Here is a 15,736-nt window from a genome sequence, read left to right as displayed (position 1 = left end):
CCCCAAACTCAGACAATTCCTCAAACATGCAAAAATTTTGGTATAAAACTGGTTATGTTGACAACAAAGAACATTGAATAGAATGAACTTCCTAAAATGAGCTCTAATTTGACACCATCCCATGTAACAGCCTGAAAACCTCAGTTAATGTACGTAAAATAACCTTCAAAAAACTCAGTCTCCAACATCAGGTCCAACTACTTCTTATATACCACATTTTAAAACTCTTTATTAGTTCCTGTCGTTCTAGTAACACCAGCTCCAACAGAATTGGAATTGTCATGATGCATATTAAGGAGGACTCAAGTTCTTAACCAAAGCTCTAAGGGTAAAAAAGAATTTCTTATATGTATGTATACTAATTAGTGATGTTCGAGACTTAAATAACACCATTAAGTTTGAACATAGGTCTGCATGAACATAGGTCTGCATAAACATAGTTAATATTGACTCCTGAAGTTTACCAAATTGAGTATTAATATCGAACACAAATCAAAAATCTAGTTAGAAACATTTTATTTAAATGTGCCAAATAAAAACCCACATTTTCAGACCATAGGATGTTAATACATTCAACAAAAATTTGTATTATCTTACTGCTGTGAATTTACACAGTAATAGTCCAGATCCATTTTGATTAGATGGTTGAAAATACCCTTCCCTAGGTTACACAGACATCACAAATCCCTTATAATAATGTAAACAAAATAACTTCTCCCTAAAAGGTGAACTTGAGAACTTCAGTCCACTCTTTCAGGACTTGCACTTCTTCGCGGACTTCCTGAAGGGGAACGACTAAAAAGAAAAACATCAGGTTTGGAATCGATTAGTGTCTACTGAAACTTACTCTTATCACATACATTGTCAAAGCTCAAGTTTCAATAAACTCAAAGGTGGCCAAAAGTAATAAGTTCCTGTAGCAGAAATACAAAAATTACTTGAGGCTTAAGAGACTCCTTGCTAAAATTACAAAATTTAGTTAAAGAGAACAACTATTTGAATTTTAGGGGTTTGGGGGAGGACTGTCTAAGAAACTCTGTACCTAGTATTTTGATGTATATAGCACCAATTCTCCAAAGAGCTCAAAGCCTGCAAAAGTGGGCAGTAAGCAAATATTCTGAAGTTATTCTGCACAGTTAAGATTTGGCAACAAATAAATTTAGCTTACCTTCTTTTTGGAGATGGAGATCTGGACTTTGAACGGCTGTCAAAACATGAGAAATTCTATTAAGAAAAAGTACTATCCAACCCCCTTCTTAAGTCACAATACCATAAAATAAACCCCCACACTGTCCTGAACTTTCAATGTCAGGCTGCAATTAAACTGAAAAATAACCTACCAGTTTTTGTCAACAAAAATCCAATCTTCCAGTAACTTTTCTTCATCAAATGAGTGAACTGCTTTATTTTATCATGACCAATCCTTTACACTGCTTTAAAGCACAATTATCTCAGAACTCTTCTCCATGCATCTTATCAGTTCTAACATGGGCCTCTTAATATAACCCCAAATTCACCAACATCTTTCTCACTAGTTTAACATGCCCTTGTCCAAGAAGTCAGCCAAAATAGGCCATGTAAAAAAGGAAGTTCTAAAGTTTAGATTTACTAATGAAATGCCATATTCCTACTTAACATCTGGCTTAGAGCTAACACTTGAAATTTCAACAACTCAAAAACACTTTGAACTCTTTGGATATTGGTGCCATATAACTAGAAGAGTATCAATGAGATTTTTACTCTACCTGCTTCTTGGTCGTGAAAGAGACCTGGATCTTGATCTCGACCTGGATCGGGATCTTAATAAAAAGAAAAACACAAATACAATTATACCAATTAGTCCATAAGAGTCATCTCCTTAAACATCTACTGAGTACCTTACTAAGTAGGCTAAAAATAGAGGGGCTAAAACTGAGCAAGATGCCTTTTATCAGTCTAAGATCGGACAAATAATCACTTTTGATAACCTGTTATCAAATAAAGAACTACCATTTCAATTATCTATCATCCTCAGTGGAGCTGGGTTGTCAGTTCCTCTACCAAAGTACAGTATTCTTAAAACACTGTGTAGTATCCAAGAGAAGTAAATGGTTTTCAGGAGAAAACTGGTATGATTTTATCTTAAAAGAAATCAACCTCATGTAGACTGCTGAACTGAAAATTTCTTCAGGTGGTAAGCTCAATGAAAAAAAAAGTCAAGACGTGCCAAGGCTGACAATTTTTCTTGAATCATCAACAAACTATCATGCTCCAGGACCATCAATTTGTCAGACAAACCAAATCAGGCTAACAGACACAGCCTGAGGTCTTCCAGTCAAATTAAATGCATTTATCTGGAGAAGGTCCAGAGTTTTTTCAAATGGACCACAAGTTTTGGAATCCCTGCACCAAAGGACTTTGTGCTATTACTGAATAGCAGTTAGCTCCCAGTAGCATTCCCTACCATTGACTCATCCTGGGGTAGCACCGTCAACCACTTTTCTAAAATTGTATCCATTTCTATCACCTTTTAAAGCCTTCTACAAAGTGATTAAAAGCTTCTGAGGTGTCTAGTTTGATTTTTAACTTAAATTTCAGTGTCTCACTTAAGTGGTGAAACAGGCCATGTTCACCCTTATGTATATTATTACCCTAAACAACTTTCCATGGTCTCAAACTCACCCTATCATTCCAAAAAAGAGTAAACTCCTTCTAATTCTAAATCTCTTCCATGTCCTAATGGCCCTTCTTATGAGGAATCAGCCAACTATCTTTTAGAGCTAGTATCTTTTACCTGAACAGATACCACCTGACAACAGAAAGTTTTCAACATGTTTAACCCGAGTGTTCGCTGGAATGATATGAGGATTTGTGCTTTGGATCCTCCTCTACCACAGCTTCTGTAACAACTCTTATTAAATCTTTAGTTGGGCTTTTCTCATCATGTGTACATGTATAATTTCAACTTCTCAATTTCAAATATTTTCTGCAGTATTCCATTTCAATTATGTCCTTAAGACATTCCATTGCTGTCATTAAGACGTGACAATCCAAATACAAATGAGGGGAAACAAAAATGTTACATACTGGAAATACCTCGATCCTTTTATAGAACCAGACCTAGATCGTCTGAGTGATGCTGATCTTGATCTACGAAGAGACACAGATCTCGATCGTCGAGGAGATGCTGATCTTGATCTAAAATGTAAGTCAAAGTAGTTTAAGTCCATCTCCAATTTTTTTTTTATCATGTTAACAACTTGAATTAAACAAGATCTCTCACCTCCTTCCCCTGCTCCTGCTGCGTGAGCGAGAGTATCGCCTACCTCTGGATCTTGAATGTGATCTAGACCGTGACCTATTTTTCAAGTCAGAAAAAAGGAAAATGTCAGATGGTAACTCGTCTTTAGAGTTTGTGTGCCTCTGCTGAAATCAAATCTCAAAACTATTTTAATTTAGTGTCTCATTTGGAAATAAACTCTGGGCCTATTAGTTTTTTTTTTTTAACTACCTAAAAAAAGATTTGTTAAAAGCTCAATTACATTTTAGAATTACATAATATAAAACACCATAATGTGTATTTAAAATAAACCTTGCAAGTTTGCAGGTCGACCCTCTTTGGCCCATGGTCTAGTAGATCTAGACGATCTAGAAGTATCTATAGCCGATCGCTGCATCTAGATGTTTTCTTCAATCTAACGACGATCAAACTGACAGCCAAATGAGCCAGATGAGGCTTGATTGACGCAAGAAGATTTTTCTAGTTGGGAATGTGGTCAATCTGGTGTTCCTCTTTCTAAACCGGAGGGGGCCCCAATTGTAAGCCAAATTTACTGTTACGGCGATCACCGTCTCAAATTTTCTGCCCTTTAAAGAATAAGGTGAAGCTAGGTGTAGATGACTCGAGGGGATCTGGCCTCTTATGCTGATCACCTCAAGGTCTAGGAGGATCTTAATTGTCGGATTTGCAAGGCGCCTCAGCATGATATCATAAGGCTCGTGACATTCTGAATCAAGGCGACTGACTCAAACGAAGAAACCTGAAAGGTTTTGACCAGGTTGATTATTAATATATTAACATTTATTTAATTAAACAAAAATTGTAAAATACACCTGTACAATTAACATTCAAGTTTATAGAAAAAAAATACTAAATTCTGCCTTGGTAATAAAAGAATTAACTCGATTAACTATTATACCAACCGTTCCTTTATTAAAATAAATACCTGCTTCTCCTTCGTCGGCTATAGCGATGACAATCATAAGCATAATGTCCCTTTTCGCCACACTCATAGCATCTATCATTGGGATCAAAGGGACGGCGGGCAGGTGGTCTATCAAAACGAGATCTCCGAGGCATGCCTGTTGATAGTTCAACTCTCACTCGGGAACCACAAATCACTCTATAAAAGAAAACAAAATTCTAATGCTAAAAAAAAAAAAAAACACTCTTGTGACTTCCAGATTTGGGACTTTACAACCACTCCTTCTTTGCCCTCACAAGCTTCAGCTATGTTTCTAAGCTCTTCAATTTCCACTTTTGCTCCCCCCTTCCTGTCTTAATAGAATGATTAGGTATTTATCTAAAATTTCCTCCAGACTACAGAATCCTAGCTTAGGACAGGAATAGTCTCATCAACATTTAAGTTTCATAACTGACACCTTACTTACTTGCCATCCAGGCCTCGCACTGCATCTTCTGCATCTCTAGGATCTTCAAATTCCACAAAGGCAAATCCTGGAGGATTTCTCGCAATCCACACAGTTCTTAAGGGGCCATAATAACTGAAAGCCCTTTCTAACTCTCCTTTGCCAGCACCAGTTCCCAGGTTACCGACATACACCTTGGTTTCTGTTTAAAAATGCAAATAGAAAAATGCATGTTATGCAAAATCTGGCTTAAATTTGAATTTTTTGCCGTAAAAGAGGCTATTCTTAAAACCGTGCAAGGCACATTTAATGCTCTATCAAGGACTGAATTTAGTCTTAAAACCAGCAAGTAGGTCCGTACATTTCTGAAAAGCTAGGCGTACGTCAAAATTTTTAACATTCAAATAAGGTGGGGAACCTCAAAACACAAGGGCAGCTGCATGGTAGGATATTCCGAGGCGTGAGGCGGGCTCCGCCCCGGCCCCGCCCCCGAGTCCCGGCAGCCCCGGGCGCGCTGGGAGCGCGCGGGCCGGCGGTAGCGGCGGCAGCAGCGTCGGCGGCGGGCAGGCCCCGGCGGGTGCCGGACCGGGAGAACGGGGCTGCGCCGGCTCTCGTCCTCCACGGCAACCGCCCCAGGCGCAGGCTCGCCCATGACTCCAGCTCCCCGCCCCAGAGCCATAAACCTGGCTCGAAAGAGCTAAAAGAGAAAAGAAACCAGCCGCCAGACGAAAAGATCATGTCTCCATTCCCACTCCGCAATTCGACCAACTGACGAGAATGCACAGCTCGAGGCTGCCACAGTTTTGTCCAGTCTTATATTCACCCGTTTTTACGGCTGCGACCACATCTGTCCGACAAAGTGGCGGGAAAGCGCCAAGGAAATGCGCCACCATGGTCGTCAATGTGCGCAAAATGGCAGCCGAGGGCGGGGGGAGTGTGGGGGACGGGCGGGCGGCTCGAGGAAGGGCAAAAGCAAAACAGTGATCGAGGGCCTGGCCCGGGCTGGGCGAGAGACCAAAATGCCCAAGAACTGGCATAAGCCCCGGCACAGACCTACCCCCGCCATCCCCAGGCTTCCTTTGCTACCCCGCCCCCGCCGCCTCCGGCTTCGTATGGTGTGCGCCGAAGCCGCCATTACGCACGCGGAATAACCGTCTCCCAACCGCCGCGCCAACCCCACGGCCTCTAAATACTCACTACACCCACAGCAACGTTCCTCACTAGGCCCCAGCCACTTACCTCCTCCGTACCGCCCGTAACGCGACATGATGACTGGCCCGCGAGCTCTGCTGTTTCAGCTCGCAGCGCCCAGAGAGCGACGAATACAAAAGCTGCAACACCGCCACACGCCAACGATCCCAGCGGCACTACAAGGAAGAGCCTGGGTCCGCGCTTATATATGCGGCGGCTGGGTTTCATTGCGCATGCGTCACCTCGACGTTCTGCGCGGCACAAAGGAGCTGGGCGGAAACAGCGGAGAAGCGGCGCGGAGGGAACTGAAGAGGCTAAGACGCGAACCTGAAGCGGAGGGATACGTTTCCATGGGAACGCCACGATTTCCCCAGTAAACCCGTGGCCTTCCCCGTGGTGTCCCGCCCCGTCTCTTCCCCCCTTTCCCTGTACCTTCCTCATTTTCCTTCCCTTCTCCCTCCTCCCTTTCATTCTTCCCAATCTGGGGACCCTCAGCTCTGGTAATCTTCCTACAGGTGCACTAGACCGGCCTTATGAAAGGCTGTAAAATTTAACCGCTGATGTTGCAGCCGTCACCGCCTTTCTGCTGGGGGACCTGGCGTAGACTGCTACTCATTGATCTTTGGGGCTCGTCAGAGGTAATCGGGAGTTTGGCCAGGGTGAGAATTCCATGAACCCCGCCGTTCTGAGTAGTGCTCTCTGCAACAGACGCTTCAAAAAGGTGTGACGCCCCTAGGGACAACCCGCCCTGCACGGACCTTCCAGCCCCCTCAGGGCCAGCCACCAATATTCACCAACAGGGTCCGAGTTCTTCGAGTCCGGGAAACAAAGGAATAGACTCCCCCCTCCCCCCCTATATTGGAATTGTGACAAAATCCGAAATCCTTAAATCGTCTTGAAATTATTTGCATTTGAAGCACAAAGTAATATTTGTGCTTCCTTTCCAGTGCTTTCTGCTTCATGTTGCAGTACCACATCTCATCCACTAATACTCAGATACTGAGGACTGGGACTTTAAGTCGTCTCTGAGTAGCAGCCTTGCTGCTCAGCCACTCTATATATCAAATAGAAGAAAATCCGTATTTATGTTAGAATCGCTGAAAATTCAGTTTCGATTTTATACAATGCATTTACCAGAAACCAACTCTGTAAATAGAGATTTGACTTCTTTTTTTTTTTTTTACCATTTATTAATAAAAAAATTACACTAAAAATACTTGGAATACGTGAGTTGGAACTGTTCCACATAAAAGAGGAAATTCTTAGACATCTGCATTTTTATTTTTTTCATCTGTTGTAACTTCACTTGGTATGTATAGGTGTAGGATACAAAGTATAGGGGAAAGGAGGCTTAGGTAAATAAGCCTTTATTCAGATGAATAAAGTATGGATTCTCTCGGAGTAATGCTACAAATTTATATATATTTTTTTTTAGTTTTCAAATTGTGAGAGGAATTTGTCTATCTCAAGAAAATCTCTAGCAAGAAAATAGTTGTATACAGTTTGTTATATTCATTCTCCCTTATTGATTTTTTGTTATCTACTAACAAGATTCTTCTCAAAAGGATTAAACAATAAAGATCTTTTATATATACCTTTATATATTTTTATATAGAAACAATATCAATACTGCAAAACCTCATTAATTTAACTTTCTCCTGTTAAGAATTTATGAAAACTACTGTTGGACAAAGCATAGGTAACTTAATTGAAAGATAGTAATTATTGTACTGCATAGCTCTTAATAGGCCTCAATAAATATTTTTTGGCTCTGAATACAAAGTCAATTGTACAAAAGAGAATTTCTAAGCAAATAGTAGTGTAAACAATAATGAAAAGAAGCAGTTGTCCAACGTATAACAAACTGCTTTCAAGCACATTAAAGGAAAAGGGGTAAACCCAGAGTGGCTTCCCTGCCTCTGTAGCTAAGTATTCTTTATGTCTATTAAAGAACGGCCAATTCTAGGCTGGGCTTTGCTAACCTAGTTGCCATTAAAAAAAAATAGTACTGTATACTACTTTTGTACACTGTTATACTGAACACTGTTTCTTTAAGAACATGTAACCAACTCTTTTCACTAAATGTCAAATCCAAATCAGAGAAATTTTTTTTTTGTAGAGTTCTTTTATTCCTGCTGATTCTTTTGAAATCAGCTTCACCTATATAAATTTCTGCCTCTAGGATTCTATGTCAAATTACAATCTCATTCCCAGGTTCAATTTGAATATGAAAGTTACTTAATTCAATTCAACAAATATTCTAATATTTCCTATTATGACCTATTGAATAATTCTTATGTTACTGTTGTTAAATATTAATAATATTATTAGTTTATGAAGGGGAGGTAATTCCTAATCCTACTGCAGATTTCAAAATTTATCTGCATTTCCTAGATTCAGTATTTCCAGAGAAGCATTAAAGAAAAATTCACTTTTTATCTTACTTTGTTCTCCATTTTAGTTTCACTTTTAAGTCATTGTCACCATTTTAGCTTGAACATGAAAACTTTACAACTGGAAAAACAAGTTTAGACCTTTTGTACATGTATCAGTTTTTAATATAAAAAGTAGTCTTTATGTTAGAATAGCATTACAAACACTAATCCTTTACTATGTATTTAAGTATGTGCTGTGTATGTTTGTACCATAGGTCAATCCAAACAACTATGGTCAACCACAGCTTTCATTTTTCAACATTTCATAATCTTCTATTCGCTCTAGACTGCTGTTAAGTTCTGGAAAGGAGAAACTCTTAGGGGCATGTTTATAATTCTTTCATATTGTATTAAAGAAATAAACTTCTCATTAGCAAAGTACTGGACTGCAATCAGTACTGAAGTATATAGGACTGAGAGGAGAACAGAAGTAAAGAATACCAGTATTTTGACCAATTTCAAAGAGTAAAACTAGGAAGAGTAAAATGTGATGCAAGAGTGCCCACTGATACAAATATTACCTAAATGGGTGATTTAGGACTATAAAGCAATCCAGGAAGAGTGAGACTTTCTGAGGAATGCCTGATTGTATTTAAAAAGTGTGAAACTGTAAAATCATCAAGCCCTAAACTAACCAACTGTGTTGTTTAGGAACAATATTAATGAAAGGGAGTTGGTGAGCTTGGTGTCTTAATTATAGAGAGTTGGACTAGCTTAGACTTCGAGTTTAGCACTTAGCACTGTCTTGGAAGGAGCGAACCTGTATTATTAACCACCTCTCAGCTATACTTAGAGAAATACTGCACAAGACCATTGACTTTGTTTCGTTTGACATTTTGACACCGATCTACTAGTCTCTGGAAATGAATGTCTTCTGTAAAAATTAAGATAATTTTAGTTCGGAGCGATGGTATAGTGTAATGATTAAGCATAAGCTCATGAAGTGTGACAGAGTTGGGATTGAAGCTCGGCTCCACTATTGAATAGCTGCCTACCCTTGGCCGAATTTTTAATCTCCTGGTACTTCAGCTTCCTTATGTGCAAAATGGGGTTTAATAACAGTACCCATCCCGAGGAGTTGTTGTTAGGATTAGATGAAGTAAACCAAGTATGTAACATGGCACAGTATCTAGCACACAGTGAGTGTTCAGTGCATGTTAACTGTTAGTAATAGGAGTAGGAGTAGTAGCAGTGGTTTGACTAACCTTTGTCAGTTGCTAAAAATCTGATATGATCCAGGCGTGTTGACAAAATTGAAGTTTCTGCAAAGCTGCAGACCAGATTCTGGAACATGGTGGTAACCATCCTTAAGTGGCCACGCCTAAACCACTCCCTAAGATACCTTTGTCTCTTCACAAATGACTTCAATATGGGAAGTTGTAACTTTTCTTCTTTGACCCAATCCACATAGAGGAAAACAATCTGGCATGTAAGAGACAAAAACTCAGAAAAAGAAATTTTCTTCATGAAAAGTAAATCCCTAGGAACCCCTAAATCAAATGCTGAAACTTTTCTTAAGGGCACTATGCAAAGATATTTGCCTGTGGAATGGGGAGATATGTGTTCATGAGCAATGTGGAAATTGTCACTTTTTATTACAAAGTTTAGTCTTGGAAGCTAATTTCTATAAGATTAGGCACACCTTAAAAAAAAAAAGGAAATGAAATCTACTTCAAAGCCTATGACAAATGTATGCATATACTACAACTCTCAAATAGATTATCAAGTAGACTGCATATAAAAGAAATAGCTTGAAATTCAGAGACAGGAGGAATTTTGTTAGGTCACTAGTCTAACCACCTCATTTTTCAAGTGAGAGTAAGACCTAAAATTGCAGCATGATGAATGCAGTTGTTCCCAGATCCTGCTACAAGGACTGTCAGTTGGAACTTTGATGAAAATTTCTCCAGTCTCAGAAAAATATGAACTATTGCCAACCACTGTTTCTTGGGAAGAACCATCTTTTATTCTGTGAATATGTCTTTTTTTTCCTGTTAAAATCTTTTTCCTGTTAAAATTTTCCTGTTAAAATCCTCTCATTTTTTAAAGGAAAAGATGCTAATAATATTTCTTTTTAATCTCATGTTTTCTTGATAAAAAAAGTCTGTCCCCTCCATTCCCCAATTTTTTTCAGATCTATCTAATACCCCAAGTTCAAGAGTCTAGAATCTCTAGTAAATAACAAAGTGTGATTTTTAACCCATAAAAAATAGAGAAAAAAAGACAGTTAAGAAAAGAAAAAAAAATTATGTCCTTACTGAAAATACAGATTAAAACAACATCCTATTTCTGTCAGGAGTGCAATGAAATTGGCACTTACACACATTAATGAGAATGTGAAATAATACATTTGAGGTGGTCAATTTGGAAGTGTTTTAAATTGTATGTCTGTTTTGCCTCATCAGTCTTACTTCCTGGAATTTATTCTAGGAATTATTCATAGTTATGCATAAAGATTTATATGCAGAAATGTTGGTAGGATCTTATTTATAATGTCAAAAATTGGAAATAGTTTGAAAATTAAACATAAAGGGAGTAGCTAAATGTTATGGCACATGAGTTGGTTACATATATTATGGCCATTAAAAACCACGTTGTATAAGACTTTATGTCAGAAAAATGTTAACGGTATGTAGTTAAGTAAGAAAAGCAGATGTCAAAATGATTTGCATTCACAGAAAGATTCTGATTTTATAAAAATAAATCATATTAATGAGTAAGTTTTCTTGTTTTGTTTTTCTGTATTTTACAACTTACTATAATATTTTTTTAAGTGGGAGGCTTGGAGACAGGAATTCCAAGTTTGAACTGAGAATCACTGTTTAGTAGCTGTGTTAATTAGAGCATGTGACTATATTTGTCATTCTAGGCTCAAGATTTCTCAGAAGAAAATGGAGAATTTAATGATGCTATCTGTGGATGGGTGGTATTATGAGTGTAGTTTACATGAGTTTTGTTTCTTTTTAAATTTTTTCTTTTTTGATCTGTATTGCTTGTAAAAAAATTGAATGTAAACTGAAATATGAATAAGTATAAATATTTTAAGTGGAAGTAGTAATGAGGGAATTAAACAGGACAGTTAATATAGGGAGAATCTAGCATTAATATATATACTCCCAAACTATTAACTGTGGTTGCCTCTGGGAAATGGGGTTTGGTTGAAGATAGAGGAGCTTTCATTGTGTAACTGCACAGTGTAGTCTTATGTATTGTTTGAATGTTTTGTGGTTTTCTAAACAAATACAGTACTTTTATAATAATGGTTCAACATTATAACATGCCCTTCTCCCACACTCTCTATACCTTTTACTCCACTCTATTTTCCTTCATAGCTTTTCTCACCTCCGACCTCTTCATTTATTCTGTGAAAGTCCTTCACATGGTAAGACCCACAAGGGCAGGGACTTTGTTTTACTCACGGATACCTTCCTGCTGCCTGGCCTTGTGCTTGACCTATACAGTACTGGGCTCTCAGTAGTATTTGTAGAACTAATGAATTCTGCTAAGAAAGTATTTCAGCAGCTTCACATGGTTGTTGCTCAATCAATATTTACATGTGATTTTCCCAAGGTTATATAGCTATTTAGAGTCCAAATCTGAACCTCGGATTCTCTCAGTCCATAGAGCTTTCTTTTGCACCACACTGCCTCCCTAAAAATAACTTGTTTTTTCTATGAAAAATGTCGTGAGTATTTTGACAGGGGTTGCACGGGAACTGTAAGTTGCTTTGGGTAGTACAGACATTTTGATAATGTTGATTCTTCCAATCCAAGAGCACAAGGTATGTTTCCATTTCTTTGTATCATCTTCAGTTTCCTTCATCAACATTTTACAGTTTTCAGAGTATAGGTAACCTCCTTGGCTAAGGTTATTTCTGGGTGGGTTTTTTTTGTTTTTGATGCAATGGAAATGTTTATGCCAGTTATAAAATCCTGGTGTTTGAAGTGCAAAAAAAAAAAAAAAAGGGGAATGAAGGGACACAAATGGCAAAATATCCTTCTTTTTTATGGGTGAGTTGTATTCCATTGCACATATATGCTACATCTTCTTTATCTATTCATCTATTGATGTGCACTTAGGAAGCGTCCATGTCTTGGCAATTATAAATAATGCTGCTGTTAATAGTGGGGTGTATGTATCTTTTTGAATCAGTGTTTTTGTTTTTCTTGGATGTATGCCCAGGAGTGGAATTGCTGGGCCATATAGTGGTTCTGTTTTTGGGTTTTTGAGACACCTCCATATTGTTTTCCATGGTGGTTGCACCAATTTACATTCCCACTGACAGTGTGCAAGGATTCGCTTTTCTCTACATCCTTTCCAACATTTGTTATTTGTGTTCTTTTTGATGATGGCCATTCTGACAGGTGTGAGTTGGTGTTTCTTTGTGATTTTTATTTGCATTTCCCTGATATTGGTGATGTTGAGCAGCTTTTCATGTTCCTGTTGGCCATCTGCATTTCCTTTTTTGGAAAAATGTCTGTTGAGTTCTTCTGCCCGTATTTTAAATGGGTTGTTTGTTTGTTTGCTTTTTAATTGAAGTACAGTTGATTTAAAATGTTGTGTTAGTTTCTGGTGTATAGTATGGATGGACTTGGAGGGCATTATTCTAAGTGAAATAAGTCAGACAGAGAAAGACAAATACTGTAAGATATCACATGTGGTATCTGAAAAAATATAACCAACTATTGAATATAACAGAAAAGAAACAGACTCACAGATGTAGAGAAGGAACTAGTGGTTACCAGTGGGGAGGGTATAGGGGAGGGACAAGATGGAGGTGGAGGATTAAGAGATACAAACTATCAAGCATAAGGGGTATAAGGGATATAAGTATAAGGATGTATTGTACAACATGGGGAATATAGCCAGTATTTTATAATAACTATAAATGGAGTATAACCTTTAAAAACTGTGAATCACTATATTGTATACCTGTAACATATAGTATTGTACATCAACTATACCTAGTTTTCTATGAAAATATATGCAAGCGTAGCAGTGGTACTAATGGCATGAGATGGATTTTTCATTCCCATAATCTTTATTCTTTGGTCTAGACAATTTACTTCTTCCTCAGTCTTAACTAAAGACCTGCACAAATACATTCTTCTTTCCAGCCAGATTCTTGCCCCCAAGGCCTTCCTATAGAGAATTCATTTTCTCTGTACAGCTATCATAGTACAGTTCTGCAACACAAACACACAAAAAATTGATCTTTTGAAAATGATAGATTGGAGGGATGGTTACAAAAGAACTCTTTGGTTTACATAGGATTTGCTTCACAGTATCCTAAAAGAGCATGTTTTCTTTAGTACATTCCAAATGATTTGAACTTTTCCAAAATACATCTGGGTAAATAAAATTATCTTTCTTCCCCCTTTGTCTGACATAGATGAGAATATCTCCATGCTGCACCTCACAGCTATTAGTTTATTTGCCTCCATTGTAACAGCAACAGCCGTGGAAGAAGTGACCCCAGTCAGCAGAGCAGGAGCTGCCCTCGTTGCAGCCACATCACTCTACTTCAGATATTTCCCATCTCTAAAGTGGGGAAACAAATATGTCAGTTACTCTAAGTAAAAGAGGGAATGATAAGGAGGATGGCTTTACATCATTTAGAAAGGGAGAAAATGATGAGGACGTGTTTGAAGACGCCTATGAAACTATCCCTGCGGCAACAAAAATGGACCTACTATCTTCCCTGGAAGAATGCACAACTGGATTGTATCTATTTCTAAATAACAGATTCTCAGATGCCATAAGTCTCATTTATCCATGGTCAAAAAACAGCATATACCATGCTCTAATTTATGGTATCCTTATGGTTGTCAAGGCCATCTTGACTTTTGATCCACAGGATATAGAGATTGGGATGATTGCCGCAAAGGAAGCTTTGAGAACCTGTAACAGTTTCCGAAGAAAATCTAGGATGATGAGTTTTTCTCGTCTAGTGAATAAACATGGAATAAAGGCTATCAAAGAAGAGGAGTTGCATGCAGAAGTCTGCTATGCTGAGTGTTTGATCTTGAAATCCACTGTAATGTTTATACAGGATGACAGTGTGCTTAGTTTTCTCAAAAGCGGGATTAGTATTGGGTTAAGTTACCAAATATACAAAGACTGTCAACAAGTAATAAGACAGATACCTAATTACCAAAGCAAAACCTACAGACACCTGGTTGGAGGAGTAAAATTTGGACTTGGAGCGTTCAATTTGATACTATCACTTGTGCCGCCAAAGACACTTAAACTACTCAATGTTATTGGATATTTTGGTGATAGAGATGCAGGCTTGACTTTGCTTCATGAGAGTGCATCTGAATCTCACATAAATAATACATTAAGTGTTTTGACTCTACTCTTTTATTACAATTATATCTCTGTAGCTTTTGGTGTTGAAAAGAGCGACAGTTCTGCCATGGAGAATCTCTCCCTAATCTACCTCCAGAAATTTCCAAACTGTGTCATACTTAAATTTTTTCATGCACGTTTTAGCATGCTGAAAGGAAATTTTAAACATGCACAGTTAACATTAGAGGAGTGCGTTTTTATTCAGAATGAATGGAAGCAGATTCATCACCTCTGCTACTGGGAACTCATGTGGTGCCACATTTTTCTGCTGGATTGGAAGCAGGCTTACCACTATGCCAACCAACTGTTTCAAAACAGCAGGTGGTCCAAGGCAGTGTATTCATACTCTAAAGCTTCACTACTGGCCGTGCTTCCTTTGGATTTTGCGAAATCCGTAAGTGAGGACATGAATTCTCTCTTCTTAAGCGTGGATAACCTGAGAATCAAAATTTTAGGAACTTCTGTGCCAATAGAAAAGTTTGTTGCCGAGAAGGGTCAGCGATACGGCACTACTGCAGGCTGGTTTACAGCACAGCCCATTCTGGAATTCATTTATGGCTGGAGTGGTTTCCGAGTCATGAGCAAAAGACGAGACCTTATTTCAGCCTGGCTATCAATAATTGACAAAGGAGAACAGCTTTTACAAGAAAATCTGAATGAAGAGTATGGGATAGACGACATAAGCTTGTTAAATTTACTGAAAGGTCTGTGCCTGAAATACTTAAGCAAGTATTTGATGGCTGAGCACTACTTTAATCATGTCATTCAAAAGGAGAAATTGTTAAAATATGACCACTATTTGGTGCCATATTCTTACTATGAACTGGGAATTCTATACTATCTAAGAGGAGATTATGCCAGTGCAATAAAAAACCTAGAAAACGTAAAAACCTACAAAGACTATTCCATGGAAGCCCGATTACAGTTTAGGACTCACATAGCCCTTGAACAAATACCTAAAGAAAACTGATTTAGACACAAAGTATGGTTTTGTTTATTATGAGTGAAGTATCTACAATCAGCAAGGTAATTAAAAGGTAGAAAAATAATTTCTTTGTGGATGAAATCCAAGAAGAGGCAACTGCTAAGAATCTGACCAGTAACAAAGAAGAAAGGAACTGGCCATTACA

General features: G+C 38.2%; 2 protein-coding genes across 5 annotated transcripts; one reads left to right on the top strand and one right to left on the bottom strand.

The window, feature by feature from the left end:
* Positions 1–499: 499 nt before the first annotated feature.
* On the bottom strand, positions 500–6,034 carry SRSF7 (serine and arginine rich splicing factor 7). 4 transcript variants are annotated; one of them, XM_010997257.3, is made up of 8 exons: positions 5,869–6,034; positions 4,651–4,831; positions 4,206–4,382; positions 3,263–3,337; positions 3,067–3,177; positions 1,746–1,799; positions 1,169–1,204; positions 500–795 (listed from the first exon to the last, which is right to left on the bottom strand). In XM_010997257.3, exons 1-8 carry the CDS (start codon positions 5,894–5,896, stop codon positions 741–743), a joined length of 717 nt encoding a protein of 238 aa, XP_010995559.1. In that variant the 5' UTR covers positions 5,897–6,034; the 3' UTR covers positions 500–740. The 4 variants fall into 4 exon arrangements, with proteins under 4 accessions (XP_010995559.1, XP_010995560.1, XP_010995561.1 ...); XM_010997258.3 differs by having other exon boundaries at positions 3,076–3,177; positions 5,869–6,012; XM_010997259.3 differs by lacking the exon at positions 1,169–1,204 and having other exon boundaries at positions 5,869–6,012.
* A 7,624-nt stretch (positions 6,035–13,658) lies between these two features.
* LOC105103661 (tetratricopeptide repeat protein 39B) lies at positions 13,659–15,736 on the top strand. The gene has a single exon (XM_010997274.3). The coding sequence runs from the start codon at positions 13,816–13,818 to the stop codon at positions 15,574–15,576; it is 1,761 nt and encodes a 586-aa protein (XP_010995576.2). The 5' UTR covers positions 13,659–13,815; the 3' UTR covers positions 15,577–15,736.

This window comes from Camelus dromedarius, chromosome 15, assembly GCF_036321535.1.
Source record: "Camelus dromedarius isolate mCamDro1 chromosome 15, mCamDro1.pat, whole genome shotgun sequence".
NCBI lineage: Eukaryota > Metazoa > Chordata > Mammalia > Artiodactyla > Camelidae > Camelus > Camelus dromedarius.
This window is presented reverse-complemented; position numbering and strand designations above follow the sequence as displayed.

Excerpts from the sequence above, each read along its gene's own strand:
- SRSF7 (XM_010997257.3), bottom strand. The coding sequence starts at position 5,896 with ATGTCGCGTTACGGGCGGTACGGAGGAG. Across the intron at positions 4,832-5,868 it reads TTACGGGCGGTACGGAGGAG|AAACCAAGGTGTATGTCGGT; the intron begins GTAAGTGGCTGG and ends ATTTTTAAACAG. Across the intron at positions 4,383-4,650 it reads GTGCGAGGCCTGGATGGCAA|AGTGATTTGTGGTTCCCGAG; the intron begins GTAAGTAAGGTG and ends TTTCTTTTATAG.
- LOC105103661 (XM_010997274.3), top strand. The coding sequence starts at position 13,816 with ATGTCAGTTACTCTAAGTAAAAGAGGGAATGATAAGGAGGATGGCTTT.